This window comes from Chlorocebus sabaeus, chromosome 15 (genome assembly GCF_047675955.1).
Source record: "Chlorocebus sabaeus isolate Y175 chromosome 15, mChlSab1.0.hap1, whole genome shotgun sequence".
NCBI classification, from domain to species: Eukaryota; Metazoa; Chordata; class Mammalia; order Primates; family Cercopithecidae; genus Chlorocebus; species Chlorocebus sabaeus.
Window position 1 is genome coordinate 35,441,620 of NC_132918.1, and position 19,399 is coordinate 35,461,018.

Here is a 19,399-nt window from a genome sequence, read left to right on the forward strand (position 1 = left end):
AGTATTTCTAGAGCATCTGAGATCCATTTGCTAGTAGCAATTTTGTTTAGACTTTAAGGAGTTGCCTGGATCTGCGGACCAGGACAACCCCATTTAAAGCAAAAACAAGAAAACAAGACAACTGATTTCTTGTGTTCCTTTAGTATGAGAGCAATCTCTGATTGAAAAGGCAGGATTTCTGTGACTACTTACCGCTTTGGAGATTGACAAGTTGTTTATTATTACAACTCTTACACACATGTGTTCCAATCATGCATGCATACACATTGTATATAAATTTTCTGATAAAATACAGGCAAACTTCATTTTATTGTATTTTACTTTATTGCATTTCACAGACACTCCATGTTTTTTTTGTGTGTGTGTGTGTGTGTGTGACAAATTGAAGGTTTGTGGCAACTCTATGTCAAGCATGTCTTTCGGCACTGTTTTTCCAAAAGTATGGGCTCATTTTGTGTCTCTGTGTGACATTTTGGTAATTCTTGCTCTATTTAAAACATTTTCATTATTATTGTATCTGTTATGGTGATCTGTGATCGGTGATCTTTAATGTCACTATTGTAATTGTTTTGGGGAGCCATAATCCCTGCCTGTATAAGATGGCAAACTTAATTGATAAGTGTTGTGTGTGTGCTAACTGCTCCATGGACCACCTGATTCCCCATCTCTCTCCCACTCCTCATTTCTCCCAGTTTCCTGAGACATAACAGTATTGAAATTAGGCCAGTTGATAACCCTACAATGGCCTCCAAGTGTCCAAATGAAAGGAAACTCACATGTCTCTTACTTTTTAAAAAATATTTATTTATTTCGATAGGTTATGTGGGAACAGGTAGTGTTTGGTTACATGGATAAGTTTTTTAGTGGTGATTTCTGAGATTTTGGTGCACTTGTCACCTGAGCAGTGTACACTGTACCCAGTGAGCAGTCTTTTATCCCTCACCCCCTCCCACTCTTCCCCTCCGAGTCCCCAAAGTCCATTATATCATTCTTGTGCCCTTGTGCCCTCATAGCTTAGCTCCCACTTAAAAGTGAGAACATATGTTTTGTTTTCCATTCGTGAGTTACTTCACGTGGAATAATGGCCTCCAGCTTCATCTAGGTTGCTGCAAATGCCATTATTTCATTCTTTTTATGACTGAGTAGTATTCCATGGTGTATATATGTATACCACATTTTCTTTATCCACTTGTTGATTGATGGGCATTTGGGCTGGTTCCATATTTTTGCAATTGTGAATTGTGCTGCTAAGAACATGTGTGTACAAGTGTCTTTCTCATGTAAAGACTTCTTTGCCTCTTGGTAGATACTCAGGAGTGCTATCTACCAAGAGGAAAATATTTACTTTTAGTTCTTTAGGGAATCTCCACACAGTTTTCCATAATGGTTGTACTAGTTTCCATTCCCTCCAGCAGTGTAAAAGTGTTCTGTTTTCACCACATCTACACCAACATCTAGTATTTTTTGATTTTTTGATTATGGCCATTCTTGCAGGAGTAAGGTGGTATCACATTGTGGTTTTGATTTACATTTCCCTGATTATTAGTGATGTTGAGCATTTTTTCATATGTTTGTTGACCATTTGTATATCTTTTTTTGAGAATTGTCTATTCATATCCCTAGCCTACTTTTTGATAGTATTATTTGTCTTTTTCTTGCTGATTTGTTTGAGTTCCTTGTAGATTGTAGATATTAGTCCTTTGTCAGATACATAGTTTGTGAAGATTCTCTCCCACTCTGTGAGTTATCTGTTTACTCTGCTGATGATTTCTTTTGCTATGCAGAAGCTTTTTAGTTTATTTAATTCCCATCTATTTATCTTTGTTTTTGTTGCATTCACTCTTGGGTTCTTGGTCATGAAGTCTTTGCCTCAGCCAATGTCTAGAAGGGTTTTTCCAATGTTAACTTTTAGAATGTATATGGTTTCAGGTCTTATATTTAAGTCTTAGATCCATCTTGAGTTGATTTTTGTATAAGGTGAGAGATGAGGATCCAGTTTCATTCTTCTACATGTGGTTTGCCAATATTCCAGCACTATTTGTTGAATATGGTGTCCTTTCTCCACTTTATGTTTTTGTTTGCTTTGTCAAAGATCAGTTCACTGTAAGTATTTGGCTTTCTTTCTCTATTCTGTTCCATTGGTCTATCTGACTATTTTTATACCAGTACCATGCTGTTTTGGTGACTATAGTCTTATAGTATAGTTTGAAGTCAGGTAATGTTATGCCTCCAAATTTGTTTTTTTTGCTTAGTCTTGCTTTGGGTATGCAGGCCCTCTTTTAGTTCCATATGAATTTTAGGATTTTTTTTCTAGTTCTGTGAAGAATGGTGATGGTGTTTTGATAGTGATTACATAGAATTTATAAATTGCTTTTGGCAGTATGGTTATTTTCACAATATTGATTCTACCCATCCATGAGCATGGAATGTGTTTCCATTTGTTTGTGTCATCTGTGATTTCTTTCAGCATTGTTTTGTAGTTTTCCTTGTAGATATCTTTCACCTCTTTGGTTAGGTATATTCCTAAGTATTTTATTTTATTTTTTGCAGCTATTGTAAAAGGGGTTGAACTTGGTTGTTGTTGGTGTATAGCAGTGCTATTGATTTGTGTACATTGATTTTGTATCCTGAAACTTTACTGAATTCATTTATCGATCTAGGAGCTTTTTGGATGAGCCTTCAGGGTTTTCTAGGTATACAGTCATATCATCAGCGAACAGTGACAATTTGACTTCCTCTTTACAGATTTGGAAGCCCTTTATTTCTTTTGCTTGTCTGATTGCCTTGGCTAGGATTTCCAGTACTATGTTGAACAGAAGTGGTGAAAGTGGGCATCCTTGTCTTGTTCTAGTTCTCAGGCGGAATGCTTTTCCTTATTCAGTATAATGTTGGCTGTGGGTTTGTCATAGATGGCTTTTATTACCTTAAGATATGTCCCTTCTATGCCGATTTTGCTGAGGGTTTTGATCATAAAGAGATGCTGGATTTTGTTAAATGTTTTTCTGCATCTATTGAGATCATGGGATTTTTGTTTTTGTTTATATCATGTATCACATTTATTGACTTGTACATGTGAAACCCACTTGATCGTGGCGGATTATGTTTTTCATATGCTGTTGGATTCAGTTAGCTAGTATTTTATTGAGGATTTTTGCATCTATGTTCATCAGGGATATTGGTCTGTAGTTTTCTTTTTTTTGTTATGTCCTTTTCTGGTTTTGGTGTTAGGGTGATACTGGATTCATAGCATGATTTAGGGGGGATTCTTTCCTCCTTATCTTTTGGAATATTTTCAATAGATTTGGTGCCATTTCTTCTTTGAATGTCTGATAGAATTAAGCTGTGAATCCATCTGGTCCTGGACATTTTTTTTGTTATTGTTGGCAATTTTTTAAATTACCATTTCTGTCGGATTGCTTGTTGTTGGTTTGTTCAGAGTTTCTGTTTCTTCCTGGTTTAACCTAGGAGGATTGTATATTTCCAGGAACTTATCCATCTCCTCTAGGTTTTCTAGTTTGTTCATGTAAAGGTGTTCATAGTATCCTTGAATGATCTTTTGTATTTCTGTGATGTCGGTTGTAGTATCTCTCATTTTGTTTCTAGTTGAGCTTATTTGGATCTTCTCTCTTCTTTTGTCAGTTAATCTTGCAAATGATCTATCAGTTTTGTTTATCTTTTCAAGGAACCAGGTTTTTGTTTCATTTATCTTTTGTATTTTTTGTTGTTGTTTCAATTTCATTTACTTCTGCTCTGATTTTTGTTATTTCTTTTCTTCTGCTGAATTTGGGTTTGGCTTGTTTTTGTTTCTCTAGTTCCTTGAGGTGTGACCTAAGATTGTCTGTTTGTCCTCTTTCAGACTTTTTGATGTAGGCATTTAATGCTATGAACTTTCCTCTTAGCATCACTTTGCTATATCCCAGAGATTTTAAAAGGTTGTGTCACTATTATTCAGTTCAAGGAACTTTTAAGTTTCCATCTTGATTTCATTGTTGATCTAACAATTATTCAGGAGAAGATTATTTAATTTCTATGTAATTTGCTTGTTTTTTGGGGTTCCTTTTGGAGTCAATTTCCAATTTTATTCCACCATGGTCCTAGAGAGTACTTGCTATAATTTTGATTTTCTTAAATTTGTTGAGACTTGTTTTGTGGCCTGTCATATGGTCTGTCTTGGAGAATGTTTCCTGTGCTAATGAATAGAATGTATATTCTGCCATTGTTGGGTAGAATATTCTGTAAATATCTGCTAAGTCTATTTGTTCTAGGGTATAGTTTAAGTCCATTGTTTCTTTATTGACTTTCTGTCTTGATGACTTGTCTAGTGCTGTTAGTGGAGTATTGCAGTCTCTCACTATTATTATGTTGCCGTCCATGTTATTTCTTAGGTCTAGTAGTAATTGTTTTATAAATTTGGGAGCTCCAGTGTTAGGTGAATATATATTTAGGATTGTGATATTTTCCTGCTGGACTAATTCTTTTATCATGGTATAATGTCCCTCTTTGTCTTTTTTAACTGCTGTTGCTTTACGGTTTGTTTTGTCTGATAAAGGATAGCTGCTCCTGCCCACTTGTTTTGTCCATTTGCATGAAATATCTTCTTCTACCCCTTTACTTTATGAGTCCTTATATCTTATGTGAGTTTTTTGAAGATAGTGGATATTTTGTTGGTGAATTCTTATTCATTCTGCCATTCTGTGCCTTTTAAGTGGAACATTTAGACCATCTACATTCAAAATTTGTTTTGAGAGATAGGGTACTATTCGATTCATTTTGCTAGTTTTTTTGCCTGAATATTTTTTTTTCATTGTGTTATTGTTTTATAGGCCCTGTGGGACTTATGCTTTATGGAGGTTTTATTTTGGTGTATTCTGAGGTTTTCTTTCAAGATTAAGAACTTTCAGCTTTTTTTTTTTTTTTTTTTTTTTTTTTTTTTTTTTGTAGGGCTGGCTTGGTAGTGGTGAATTCTCTCAGCATTTTTGTTGTCTATGATCTGAAATTGGATTTTTGTGTGTGTCTGAAAAGGACTTTATCTTTCCTTTATTTATCAAGCTTAGTTTTGCTGGATACAAGATTTCTTGGCTGATAATTATTTTCTTTAAGGAGGCTAAAGATAGGACCCCATTCCTTTCTAGCTATAGGATTTTGGCTGAGAAATCTACTTTTAATCTTATAGGTTTTTCTTTATAGATTACCTAATGCCTTTGCCTCACAGCTGTTAAGATTCTTTCCTTCATTTTGACTTTAGATAACCTGATGACTGTGTGTCTAGGTGATGATCTTTTTGTGATGAATTTTCTAGGTGTTCTTTGAGCTTCTTGGATTTGGATGTCTAGATCTCTAGCAAAGGCAGGGAAGTTTTCCTCAATTATTCCCTCAAAGAGGTTTTCCAAACTGTAAGATTTCTCTTCTTCCCAGGGAACACCAATTATTCTTAGGTTTGTTCATTTAACATAATCCCAAACTTCTTCCAGGCTCTGTTCATTTTTTAAATTCTTTTTTCTTTGTCTTTGTCAGATTGGTTTAATTCAAAAGCCTTGTCTTCAAGCTCTGAAGTTCTTTCTTCTACTTGTTTGATTCTTTTGTTGAAACTTTCCAGTGTATTTTGCACTTCTCTAGGAGTATCTTTTATTTTTTTGAAGTCGTGATTGTTTTGTACTGATGCTGTCTATTTCTCTGGATTTTTTTTTTCATCCACAGTCTGCATTACTTTTGAATTTCTTTAAATTGTTTTTCACCTTTCTCTGGTGCATCCTTGAGTAGCTTCATTATCAACCTTCTGAATGCTTTTTCTGGCAAGTCAGGGATTTCTTCTTGGTTTGGATCCTTTCTTGGTGAGATATTATGATCTTTTGAGGGTGTTAAAAAACCTTGCTTTTTCATATTGCCAGAATTGTTTTTCTGGTTCCTTTTCATTTGGGTAGACTATGTCAGAGGGAAGATCTGGGATTCAAAGGCTGCAGTTCAGATTCTTCTGTCCCACAGGGTGGTCTTCTAATGTGGTGCCCTCTGACTTCCTCTAGGCATGGGACTTCCTGATTACTGGACTGTAGTGATTGTTGTTGCTTGTCTGGGTCTAGCCACCCAGCGGGGCTACCAGGCTCCAGCCTAGTACTCAGAAATGTCTGCAAAGAGTCCTGTTATGTGATCTGTCTTCAGGCCTCTCAGCCATGGAAATGTGTTCTGGTGGAGGTAGCAGGGGAGTGAAGGAGACTCTGTAAGGGTCCTTGGTTGTAGTTTTGTTTAGTGTGCTGGTTTTCTCGACTGCTGGTTGTGCTAGTGGTTGGTTGTCCTCCAGCCAGGAGGTGGCACTTTTTTTTTTTTTTTTTTTTTTTTTTTTTTTTTTTGAGGCAGAGTTTCGCTCTGTCGCCCAGGCTGGAGTGCAGTGGCCGGATCTCAGCTCACTGCAAGCTCCGCCTCCCGGGTTCACGCCATTCTCCTGCCTCGAGACTCCCGAGTAGCTGGGACTACAGGCGCCCGCCACCACGCCTGGCTAGTTTTTTGTATTTTTAGTAGAGACGGGGTTTCACCGGGTTAGCCAGGATGGTCTTGATCTCCTGACCTCGTGATCCGCCTGTCTCGGCCTCCCAAAGTGCTGGGATTACAGGCTTGAGCCACCGCGCCCGGCCACGGAGGTGGCACTTTTAAGAGATCATCAGCTGATACAATCTTGCCCTAAGGTCACCTGGATACATATTTGGGTTTCTCAGGCAATGGGCAGGGCCATAGAGCTCCCAAGGGATTATGTCTTTTGTCTTCAGCTACCAGGGTGGGTAAAAAAAGACCATCAGTTGGATGCAGGGTTAGGTGTGTCTAAGCTCAGACTCTCCTTTAGCAGGGCTTGCTGTGGCTGCCCTGGGGGCTAGGACTGTGGTTCTCAGTTCAATGGAGTTATGTTCCCAGTGGGATTATGGCTGCCTCTGCTGCATCATACAGGTCACCAGGGAAGTGGGGAAAGCTGGCAGTGACAGGCCTCACCTAGTTCCCACTCAGCCAGCAAGGTCAGTCTCATGGAGTTTATCTCCAGGCAGCTCGTGAGCAGAGCTGAGATCTTGCCCCAGGCTACAAGCCTCCCCACTGAGAAAGCAAGCAGGACTTTCAGGCTCCACCCCTCCCTACCTGCCATGGCCTCTGTGCTCACATCTGCACTTCCTGTTAGCTCCCGTCACTGCCCCCATACATGTTTATGCTTGGTTGTAATTATTACAAAGTTCATCTCAAAGTTTCCTTCTCCCTGTATTCCTTCCCCAATTCCACTGGTAGCCTCCCTAAAGACCCCCGTGAGACAAAGTCAGAAGTGGTTTCCCTGGGTACTGGGAGTACCCACAGGTCTCTTCCTGCTGTTGCTTCTACCTCTATATTTTGCTCAGCTTTCTAAATTTGTTTCAGCTCTTGGTAAGGTCAAACCCTTCTCTCATTTTATTAGTCTGTTGTCATACTGCTATAAATAAATACCTGACACAGAGTAATTATAAAGGAAAGAGGTTTAACTGACTTGCAGTTTCACAGGCTTAACAGGAAGCCTGTCTAGGAGGCCTCATGAAACTTACAATCATGGCAGAAGGCAAAGAGGAAGCAGGCACCTTCTTCACAAGGTGGCAGGAGACAGAAGGGTGAACAGTGAAGGGAGAAGAGCCTCTTATAAAACCATCAGATCTCATAAGAACTCACTATCATGAGAACAGCACGGGGAAACTGCCCCCATGATCCAATTACCTCCCACCAGCTCTCTCCCAAGAAATGTGGGTATTATGAGGATTATGATTCAAGATGATACTGGGGTGGGAACACAGCCAAACCATATCATTTTGCTCCTGGCCGCTCCCAAATCTCATGTCCTCACATTTCAAAACACAATCATGCCTTTCCAACAGTCCCCCAGAGTCTTAACTCTTTCCAGCCTTAACCCAAATGTCCAAGTCCAAAGTCTCATCTGAGACAAGGGAAGTCCCTTCTGCCTAGGAGCCTGTAAAATCAAGAGCAAGTTAGTTACTTCGAAGATACAATGGGGGTACAGGCATTGGATAAATGCTCCCATTCCAAAAGGGAGAAATCGGCCAAAACAAAGGAGCTACAGGCTCCATGCAAGTCGAAATCCAACAGGGCACTCATTAAATCTTAAAGCTCCAATATAATCTCCTTTGATTCTATGTCTCAGATCCAGGTCACACTGATGCAAGAGGTAGGCTCCTATGGTCTTGGGTGGCTCTACTCTTGTGGCTTTGCAGGGTACAACACCCCTCCCACCTGATTTCACAGGCTGGCATTGAGCGTCTTCAGCCTTTCCAGGCACACAGTGCAAGCTGTCAGTGGATCTATCATTATGGGGTCTGGAGGACGGTGGCCCTCTTTTCACAGCTTTGCTAGACAGTGGTCCAGTGGGAATTTTGTGTGGGGGCTCCAACTCCACATTTCTCTTCCACACTGCCTTCAGGGCTCCACCCCTGCAGCATACTTCTGCCTAGGCATCCAGGTGTTTCCCTACATCCTCTGAAATCTAGGCAGAGGTTCCCAAACCTCAGTTCTTGTCTTCTGTGCACCTGCAGGTCCAACACCATGTGGAAACTTCCAAGTCTTGGAGCTTACACCCTTTGAAGCAATAGCCTGAGCTGTATGTTGGCCCCTTTTAACCATGGCTAGGATGTAGGGTGCCAAGTCCCAAGGCTGCACAGAGCAGTAGCAGGGCCCTGGGCCTGGCCCACGAAACCATTTTTTCTACCTAGGCCTCTCCGTCTGTGATGGGAGGGGCTGCCATGAAGGTCACTGACTTGTCCTGTAGACATTTACCCCATTGTCTTGGTGACTAACATTCAGCTCCTTTTAACTCATGCAAATTTTTGCAGCCAGCTTGAATTTCTCCCCAGAAAATGGGTTTTTCTTTTCTTTCTTTTTTTGAGATGGAGTTTCGCTCTTGTTGCCGAGGCTGGAGTGCAATGGCATGATCTCAGCTCACTACAACCTCCGCCTCCTGAGTTCAAGCAATTCTTCTGCCTCAACCTCCCAAGTAGCTGGGATTACAGGCATGTGCCACCATGCCCGGCAAATTTTGTACTTTTAGTAGAGACAGGGTTTCACTATGTTGGTCAGGCTGGTCTCAAACTCCTGACCTCAGGTAATCCACCCGCCTTGCCATCCCAAAGTGCTGAGATTACAGGCATGATCCACCATGCCCAGCTGGATTTTTCTTTTTTTATCGCATCATCAGGCTGCAAATTTTCCAAAACTTTTATGCTGTGCTTCCCTTTTAAACATAAGTTCAAATTTCAGATCATCTCTCTCAAGTTCAAAGTTTCACAGATCTCTAGGGCAGGGGCACCACCAGTCTCTTTGCTAAAGCATAGCAAGAGTGACCTTTGTTAAAGCATAGCAAGAGTGACCTTTGCTCTGGTTCCCAAAAAGTTCCTCATCTCCATATGAGACCACCTCAGCCTGGACTTCATTGTTCACATCACTATGAGCATTTTGGTCAAAACCATTCAACAAGTCTCTAGGACGCTTCAAACTTTCCCACATCTTCCTATCTTCTGAGTCCTCCAAACTGTTCCAACCTCCGTCTGTTACCTAGTTCCAAAGTCAATTCCACATTTTCAAGTGTCTTTATAGCAGTACCCAACTCTCTGCAGTACCAATCTACTCTATCAGTCTGTTTTCACACTGCTATAAAGAAATACCTGAGACTGGGTAATTATAGAGGAAAGAGTTTTAATTGACTCAAAGTTTCTCAGGCTTAGCAGGAAGCATGGCTAGGAGGCTTCATGAAACTTACAATCATGGCAGAAGGTGAAGAGGAAGCAGTCACCTTCTTCATAAGATTGCAGGAGAGAGAAGAGTAAGCAGCGAAGTGGGAAGAGCTCTTTAAAAAGTCATCAGATCCTGTGAGAACTCACTCACTATCACAAAAACAGCATGGAGTATCCGCCCCCATAGTCCAATCACCTCCCACCAGGTTTCTCCCTAGTTACGTGGGTAATATGGGGATTACAATTCAAGATGAGATTTGGGTGGGGACACAGCTAAACCATACCACCTGTGATCTAGACTTTCAGGTTCCCCAGTGAGGATGTATGTTCGAGGGTGGATCTTACTCCCTCACACTTTGGCCACTCACAGTTTTTCAGCTGTCTCACAGAGCTTGGAACAGCAGTCTGCTTCCTTCAAAGGGTCTGTGAATTCTTTCGGTTTTCCTGGTGTGTTCCTGCAGTAGTTCTTGTAGCACAAGTTCACGATGCGAGTCTCCACATGCTGTTCCATTGTCCAAGTGGGGGCTGCAAGTTAGTCCTGCCTCCTAGCTGCCATTTTACTCTGGCATCTCCACATGTCTCTCACTTTCAATCAAAAACTACAAATGATTAAACTTAGTGAGGAAAACGTGTTAAAAGAAAAGACAGGCTGAAAGCTGGGCCTCTTATACCCAAGAGTTAGCCATTTTGTGAATGCAAAAGAAAAGTTCTTGAAGAAAATTGAAAGTGCTACTTCAGTGAACACACAAATGATAGGAAAGCAAAATAGTCTTAACTTATTGCTGATAGAGAGAAAGTTTGAGTTGTCTGAATAAATGATCAAACCAGCTATAACATTCCCTTAAGCCAAAGCCCAATCCAGAGCAAGGCCTTAACTCTCTTCAATTTTGTGAAGGCTGAGAGAGGTGAGAAAACTGCAGAAGAAAAGTTTGGGGCTAGCAGAGTTTGGTATATGAGGATTAAGGCAAGAATCCATCTCCATAATATAAAAGTGCAAGGTGAAGCAGCAAGTGCTGGGGGAGAAGCTGCAGCAAGGGATCTAGAAGATCTAGCTAAGATAATTGATGAAAGTGGCTACACTAAACAGATTTCTTTTTGTTTTTGGAGATGGAGTATCACTCTGTCACCCAGGTTAGAGTGCAGTGGTGCAATCTCGGCTCACTACAACCTCTACCTCCTGGGTTCAAGTGATTCTCCTGCCTCAGCTTCCCAAGTAGCTGGGAATACAGGCACATGCTACCACACCCAGCTAATTTTTGTATTTTTAGTAGAGATGGGTTTCACCATGTTGGTCAGGCTGGTCTCGAACTCCTGGCCTCAGGTGATTTGCCTGTCTTGGCCTTCCAAAGTGCTGGGATTACAGGCGTAAGCCACTGTGCCCAGCCTAAACAACAGATTTTCAATATAAGCAAAACAGTCTTATATTGGGAGAAGATGCCATCTGGGACTTTAATAGCTGGAGAGAAGTAAATGCTTGCCTTCAAAGCGTCAAGAACAGACCGAGTCTCTTGTTAGGGGCTAATGCAGCTAATGACTTTAAGTTGAAGCCAGGGCTCATTTTTCGTCCCCTACGGCCCTTAAGAATTATGTTAAATCTACTCTGCCTGCACTGTATAAATGGAATAAAAATGTCACATGACAGCACATGTTTTTACAGCATGGTTTACTGAATGTTTTAAGCCCACTGTTGAGACCTACTGTTCAGGAAAAAAGATTCCTTTCAAAATATTACTGCTCCTTGACAATGCACCTGGTCACCCAAGAACTCTAATGAGATGTTTAAGTAGATTCATGTTGTTTTCATGCCTGCTACACAACATCTATTCTGTAGCTCATTGTTCTATGTATAATTTTGACTTTCAAGTCTTATTACTTAAGAAACATACTTTGTAAGCCTATAACTGCCATAAATAGTGATTTCTTTGATAAGTCTGGGCAAACTAAATTGAAAACCTTCTAGAAAGGATTCACCATTCTAAATGCCATTAAGAACATTTGCGATTTTTTGAGGAGGTCAACAGATTATTATTAGCAGGAGTTTAGAAGAAGAAGATTCCAATCTTGATGGATGACTTTGAGGGGTTCAAGACTTCAGTGGAGAAAATCACTGTAGATGTGTTAGAAATAACAAGAGAACTAGAATTAGAAGTGGAGCCTGTGGGAGGCCAAGGTGGGCAGATCATGAAGTGAGGAGATCGAGACCAGCCTGGCTTATACGGTGAAACCCCGACTCTACTAAAAATACAAAAAAATTAGCCGGGTGCGGTGGTGGGCGCCTGTAGTCCCAGCTACTCAGGAGGCTGAGGCAGGAGAATGGTGTGAACCTGGGAGGTAGAGCTTGCAGTGAGCTGAGATCACACCACTGCACTCCAGCCTGGGTGACAGAGTGAGACTCCATCTAAAAAAAAAAAAAAAAAAAAAAAAAGAAGTGGAGCCTGAAGATGTGGCTTAATTGCTGCAATCTTGCAATCTCAAATCTCATGATCAAACTTGAATACATGAGGAATTACTTATATGAATAAGCAAAGCAAGTGGGTTCTTGAGGTGTACAAAACCTTAGTTGATAAAGCAACAGGAAGGATTGAGAGTGTTTATTCCAATTTTGCCAGAAGTTCTACTGTAGGTAAAATGCTATTAAACAGAATCACATGCTGCAGATAAATCTTTTGTGAAAGGAAGAGTCAATCAATGGAGCAAACTTAATTTTTGTCCCATTTAAGAAATTGCCGGCCAGGTGCGGTGGCTTATGCCTGTAATCCTAGCGCTTTGGGAGGCCAAGGCGGGTGGATCACTTGAGGTCAGGAGTTCGACACCAGCCTGACCAACATGGTAAAACCCCATCTCTACTAAAAAAATACAAAATTAGCTGGGCCTGGTGGTGCATGCCTGTAATCCCAGCTATGTGGGAGGCTGAGGCAGGAGAATCGCTTGAATCCTGGGGGGCGAGGTTTCAGTGAGCCGAGGTCACACCATTGCACTCCAGCCTGGGCAACAAGAGCGAAACTCTATCTCAAAACAAAACAAAAAAGAAGCAAATTGCCACAGTCACCAAACCTTCAGCAACAACCACCCTGATCAGTCAGCAGCTATCCACACTGAAACAAGACCCTCCGCCAGCAAAATGACTACAATTTGCCAAAGGTTCAGATGATCATTAGCTGTTTATAGCATTAAATATTTTTAAATTAAGGTATATACTTTTTTAAGACATAATACTATCGCACACTTAATAGGCTACAGTATAGCATAATTGTAACTTTTATATTCACTGGGAGACCAAAAAATCCGTGTGCCTCTCTTTATTGTGATAGTCATTTTATTGCAGTGACCTGAAACCACATTCATAATAATTTTAAGGTATGCCTATAAATAAAACATTGCTTATGAGAAAAAAATAACAAATAGTAATGTTCCATAGACTCTTTTTGCTGAAATAACTTTAGCTGTGTGGTCCAAGTGTCCTGCTTTTACAGATGTGAATCACAGAGTTGTCTCCATTCTCCTGGGGCTGTGCAGCCAGATATTTTGAAGCCGAGAGGTGACCATGCTTCCAATCCAGTCTCTAGCAATATTTCCATATACCATAGACAAATTAATTCTAGAGTGTAACTGCTGCATGAAATATATGTAGATCAGAAAGGGACCTCTGGAAGATACCTGGATCATTCTTCATTTACATCAATATGGGACCACAGTTAAATTAGTTAAGCCACATAAAGTGCTATCTAAATTTATTTTATAATTTTCCTTTGGAGTAACACCATTGAAAAGGGGCCTTGAAAAACAATGTTCCTTTGCTTTGTTTCTTCCCTATCTGCCTGGATAAAATATTTGCCAGCCTGGAAAAAGCTGACCAAAAATAGGGCTCTGATAATGCAGGGTCTTTTAATTAGATTTTTAAAAGATTGAAAATTAACGTGTCTTATGAATACTCTGAGAGGCAGCTTCTTCTTTTTGTTCCCTCACCTCACGCCACCCTCAGATGAAGGGGAGTTGAAGCTTAGTTCTGTGTCCTTACCGGCTCAGCACCACCTGCTCCTCACAGTTACATTTTCCTTTCTAGTCAATGCTGTCAGTGATGTGTATCAGTTGGGGATTATTATTATTCTTTTCTTGGTGATGTTATTTTTCATATTTATTTCTATTCTGTAGAACATTTAAAAACATATATTGGTTTTCATGCTATTTTATGCTGTTTCAAAAGAGGGAATGGCTACCATTACCTTTTAAATGTCTTGTGTACAGTTTCATCTTGCTGTCTGCCATGGTACCTAAAACAAAGCAGATTCTGAATGAACGAAGAAAGATGATATCTTGATATCTTGTTTCTGAATATGTCTGGTCACCTCCTAATTGAGTACCTTGTTTCTGGTGCTGCTATATTATAACTACCCTACAAATGTTCCTAAAGTAAAGAAAAATAGAGAAATAAACTGATTTTTAGGAGCTTTCTGTATCAATAGGACCTGAAATAATATACAGAAATAAATGCTTTGATTCTGAGCTGCCTTGTTATTAATGATACACAAATTAGATCCCAACTTTTTTGTTGTTGTTGTTGAGGAGATCATCTCACTCTGTCTCCCAGGCTGGAGTGCAATGGTGCGATCTCGGCTCACTGCAACCTCTGCCTCCTGGGTTCAAGCCATTCTCCTGCCTCAGCCTCCTGAATAGCTGGGATTGCAGGTGCCTGCCACCACGCCTGGCTAATTTTTGTATTTTTAGTACAAATGTGGTTTCGCCATGTTGGCCAGGCTGGTCTTGAACTCCTGATGTCAAGTGATCTGCCCGCCTCGGCCTCCCAACGTTCTGGGATTACAGGTATGAGCCACTATGCCTGGCCCTAACTTTTTTTTTTTTTTTGAAATGGAGTCTCACTCTGTCACCCAGGCTGGAGTGCAGTGGGACGATCTTGGCACCCTGCAACCTCTGCCTCCCAGGTTCAAGCGATTCTCCTGCCTCAGCCTCCCGAGTAGTCGGGATTACAGGGCTCACCACCTCGCTAATTTTTGTATTTTTAGTAGAGACGGGGTTTTACCATGTTGCCCAGGCTGGCCTAGAACTCCTGACCTCAGGTGATCCGCCGACTTCCCTTGGACTACCAAAGTGCTGGGGTTACAGGTTTGAGCCACTGTGCCTGGCCGGCCCCAACTTTTTAATCTTGCAAATTCCCTTCTGTAAGTTGAAGAAAATATTTGCCTAAATCCCAATTGTTTAGATTCTTAATATAGATTATGCTTTCATTACATAAATGGTTTATCCAGCTTTGAAACTGTCAAGTCAAGAGCTTTGGGTATCAAGGAAGGTGTGGGAAAACTGGGAAAGACATTTCTCCGAACATCCGACTAAGCTGGTAGCCCTGCGGAGGTAGGAAGTGGGTAAGAGGGGATCCAGAATTCTGAAAGAGGTAATAGTGGTGTGGAGAGCAGGAATACTAAAAGTCACTGAAACCTGAGTTTAGAGATCAGCCTGGGATGATATTTATAAATGTATCGTTATTTTGGCTGTCAGGCATGTGAACATCCTTCCATGTTTAAGGAAGTTTCCATCCCTATGTTTTAAGGGATTCCCTTAGAGGAGCTCAGAGTTTGCTTTTGCAGCCTTTCTTAGGACTAGGATGTGGGCACCCCATCTAGAAGCCACCAATCAAGTGAACATGTCCCAGACATTGAAGCAGAAACTATAGTAGGAAAGTGGGACCAAGTCGAACCCATCCTGGGGGTGGAGGGAGTGGGGTGGACATGCTGGCAGCTTCCTTTAGGGCCCATGGCAGCACTTCTGGCAGTAGTCCTGATGTCCATTGTGTGGATGATGGAGTGAAAGCCACTGTCTCTGTGCTTAGTTGTGTTGGAGATGCTATCTTCAGTGAATTTGTTCTGCCCTGTGATTTTGGTTGGTGCTTATGTTAGGTGTCTATTGCTGCATAGCAAATTACCCCAACATTTGGCAGCTTAAAACATTGAATATTCCCACCGTCCCTGTAGGTCAGGAACCTGGATGTGGCTTAGCTGGGTCCTCTGCTCAGGGTCTCTCTTGAGGCTGTAATGAAGGTGTCCTCTGGGGCTGCAGTCATCTCACGGCTGGACTGAGGGAAGCTCTGCTTCCGAGATTACTTTAGTGGCTGTTGTTGGCACATTTCAGTTCCTTTCAGGCTGTTGACTACTGAGGCCTCTCTTACTTCCCTGCCATGTGGGTCTCTCCATAGCACAGCTCACAACACGTGTGTGTGTGTGTGTGTGTGTGTGTGTGTGTGAAAGAGAGAGAGAGAGAGAGAGATAAAGAGAGAGACAGAGAGAGAGAGAGAGACAGAGAGAGAGAGAGACAGAGAGAGAGAGATAAAGAGAGAGAGAGCTCCCGGAAAGGAGAGAAGTGTGGGGAAGCAAGCAAGCAGGTATAATGTTTCTATAACCTGATCTCAGAAGTGACCTTCCATCGCTTTTGCTGTACTCAGTTCATTAGAAGTGGGGCACTAGGTCCAGGTCACTCTCAAAGGGAAGGGATTGCAGAAGGGTGTGAATACTGAGACAGGAGACATTTGTACTATGATTTACAGGCTGCCTACTACAGTGGCCTTGCCCTCTTAGCCTCAAAGCCTGGTTCTGCCCCACCTCCCACCCTCTGATTCTGGAAGCGATTCAGTATTTTGGTAATAAATATTCCTTTCTGCTTGTAGTAAGAAGCCTTACTAATACAGATGGCTGCCCTTGAAGCTTTTCTCAGACCCCTGGGCCTTACCCCCTGCTATCCTTTTTAGTTTATATTTGCTGTTTCTGAATGTAATTTGAGAAATGCAGGAAAGGAAAATGTAAAGTTCACTTGTAGCGCTGTTACAAAGAGATAATTACCCTTAACAATTGACCATATTTATTTTTAGACTTTTCCGCTGTTTTTTTAAATCACTGAGATAATATTGTATATATAATTCTGTAACTTAATTGTCTTAATATCTTGTAAGAATGTTCCCTGTCAAAAAGCCCCTCCTTTTTAAAGTGTGTTGTTGAGTAAGTCAGGAATGGCCTGGTCCTGGGAGAGGTGCTCAAGCTGGGCAGGAGTCCCGCTGCATTGTCTGTGAAAGAGGGGCTTGCTAAATGCAAAGTGAGGCATAATTGTTAAGGTGGCATGTAACCTGCTTAGGTGAACAAGCTGCTCTGAGGGACATTAGCATGCTTGTTGTTGTCATAGTTCCTTTGTTCTGCTATAACAAAACCACCTTAGACTGGGCAACTTGTAAACAACAGAATTCATTGCTCTTGGATCTAGATGCTGGGAAGTCCAAGATTAAGGTGATGGCAGATTTGGCATCTGGTGAGGGCCTGATTCTCATGGATAGTACCTACTTTTTGTGCTCACATGACAGAAGGGGCAAGGGAGCTTGTTGGAGCCCTCATGACTTAATCACTTCCCAAATGCCTCACCTCTTAATACTATCATATGGGTGGGGTATTAGGTTCTAATACATGGATTTTGGGGGACACCAACATTCACACCACAGCAGTTGTATATAATAGGATGGAGTGGTAGTTATTGTGATAGGTCATCTATTCTATTTTTTAATTTTTAATAAAAGTAGAGATGGGGTCTTACTATGTTGCCCAAACTGTTCTCAAACTCCTAGCTTCAAGCAGTCCTCCTACCTTGGCGTCCCAGAGTGTTGGGATTACAGGGATGAGCCATCATGCCCAGCCAAGTCATCTTGTTTTTTGGTGGAGGGGGTTTCTCATTTTGTCACCCAGGTTGGAGTGCAGTAGTACAAACATGACTCACTGCAGCCTCAACCTCCTGGTCTCAAGTCATCTTTCTGCCTCAACCTCCTGTGTAGCTGGAATCATAGGCACCTGCTACCATGCCAAGCAAATTTTTTGATTTTTTGTAGAGACAGAGTCTCATTTTGTTGCCCAAGCTGGTGTTGAAATCCTAGGGTCAAGTGATCCTCCCATCTCAGCCTCCCAAAGTGCTGGGATTACAGGTGTGAACCACTGCGCCTGGCTCCAGGTTCCAAGTCATCTATTCTTGAATAGAAGCCTGGTTTGATTTTTTAAACTATAGTAGCTCTAATTAATTCTACTTAATTGAAACTAAGATGACTTCCCTTTTTTGAAAATCTCTACTCCCCCTTATTTTGCCCCTAATTCAAACTGTCTGTTTTCTAGTCAGTCTGAAGTAATGATTAGCTAATGATACAATATTTTATTTTCAGTTTTTACTTTTCAAAAATGATTTTTAATTGTAGTAAACTACATGTGACCTAAAATCTAACATCTTAACTATTTTTAAATGTATACAATAAACCCTTTTTAAAGTGTGTTCAATAGTATTAAATACATTCCCACTGTGTGCAGCCAGTCTCCAAAACTCTTCATCTTGTAAAACTGAAACTCTATACCCATTCACCAACAACTCCCGATACCCTCCTACCTTCAGCCCTTGGCCATCACCATTCTACTTTCTGCCTCTATGAATCTGATGTAAATGGAATCATACAATACACTTCCTTTTATGTCTAGCTTATTTCAATCAGCATAATACCTTCAAAGTTCATTCATTTTGTAATATGTACCAGAATTTCCTTCTTCTTAAAGGCTAAGATTCCATTGAATGTACATACACATTTTGTTTATCCTTTCATCCGTCAGTGGATGCTTGGGTTACTTCCACCTTTTGGCTGTTGTGAATTTATTCTCATTTTTAAAGGGGATGTTTTGTTCCATTTCAGGGTAAGAAGTTGCCTTATCATCTTGGGGATGATGCAGAGGAAGGGGAAGTTTCCGATGAGGACAGTGCAGATGAAATTGAAGACGAGTGCAAATTCAAGCTCCATTATGTAAGTTGCAGGCATGACCATATTTTTTATCCTTGATATGCTGTATTACAATGGAGTTCCAAGTTGCTACTGTGTTGGAGGCCTCACAATTATGGTGGCTGTGGTGTAGAAAGGATATTCATTGAAAATTACTTTGTTTGCTGGCACACAGACACTCAAATGTTTGTTGAATGAATGATTCAAGGATTCTTGTGTCTGAGTGTTGAAAGGAATTTTAGTGATTAATTCATTCAACCCTCTCTCCAGGGATCAATTTCCTATTACAGATTCAAAAATCAAATTGTGGTTGAAAAAGTTACTGTCTTTGGTAATAAAAGCTGGCTTTACTTTAGCGTTGTCTTCCCTACCTCATGCTAGCAGCCCCACCATGCTCCCTGTCAAGGTTGGCTGGAGGAACCCTACCTGCATGTGGGCCTGCTTCTCTGGGATGCCCATCCCCTCTTTAAGAAAATGTACCCTGAACCAGAGGGATTTCCAAGCCCTTCCAGACATGGACCTCTTGGCTAAATCTTTAATTTGCCAAGTCTTCAATAAAGTGGCATAGAATAGTTTGTTACTTGCTTGGTGCGTCAGCCCCCTTTTCTAGATGAAGGAGCCTCCTTTGTAGAAAAGCATCATTGAGGCCGGGTGCGGTGGCTCACGCCTGTAATCCCAGCACTTTGGGAGGCCGAGGCGGGCAGATCATAAGGTCAGGAGATCGAGACCATCCTGGCTAACATGGTGAAACCCCGTCTCTATTAAAAATACAAAAAAATTAGCCAGACGTGGTGGTGGGCGCCTGTAGTCCCAGCTACTCGGGAGGCTGAGGTGGGAGAATGACGTGAACCCAGGAGGAGGAGTT

At 41.3% G+C, this 19,399-nt stretch overlaps 1 protein-coding gene across 9 annotated transcripts in view; it reads left to right on the forward strand.

Moving 5' to 3' along the window:
* Window positions 1-19,399, forward strand: part of PLCH1 (phospholipase C eta 1) — a 268,796-nt gene that overhangs the window by 211,484 nt on the left and 37,913 nt on the right. For all 9 annotated transcript variants that reach the window (XM_073023500.1, XM_073023499.1, XM_008008632.3 and 6 more), the window contains one exon: window positions 18,451-18,558. In XM_073023500.1, coding sequence (XP_072879601.1) covers window positions 18,451-18,558 — 108 coding nt within the window. The remainder of the gene's footprint in view (window positions 1-18,450; window positions 18,559-19,399) is intronic.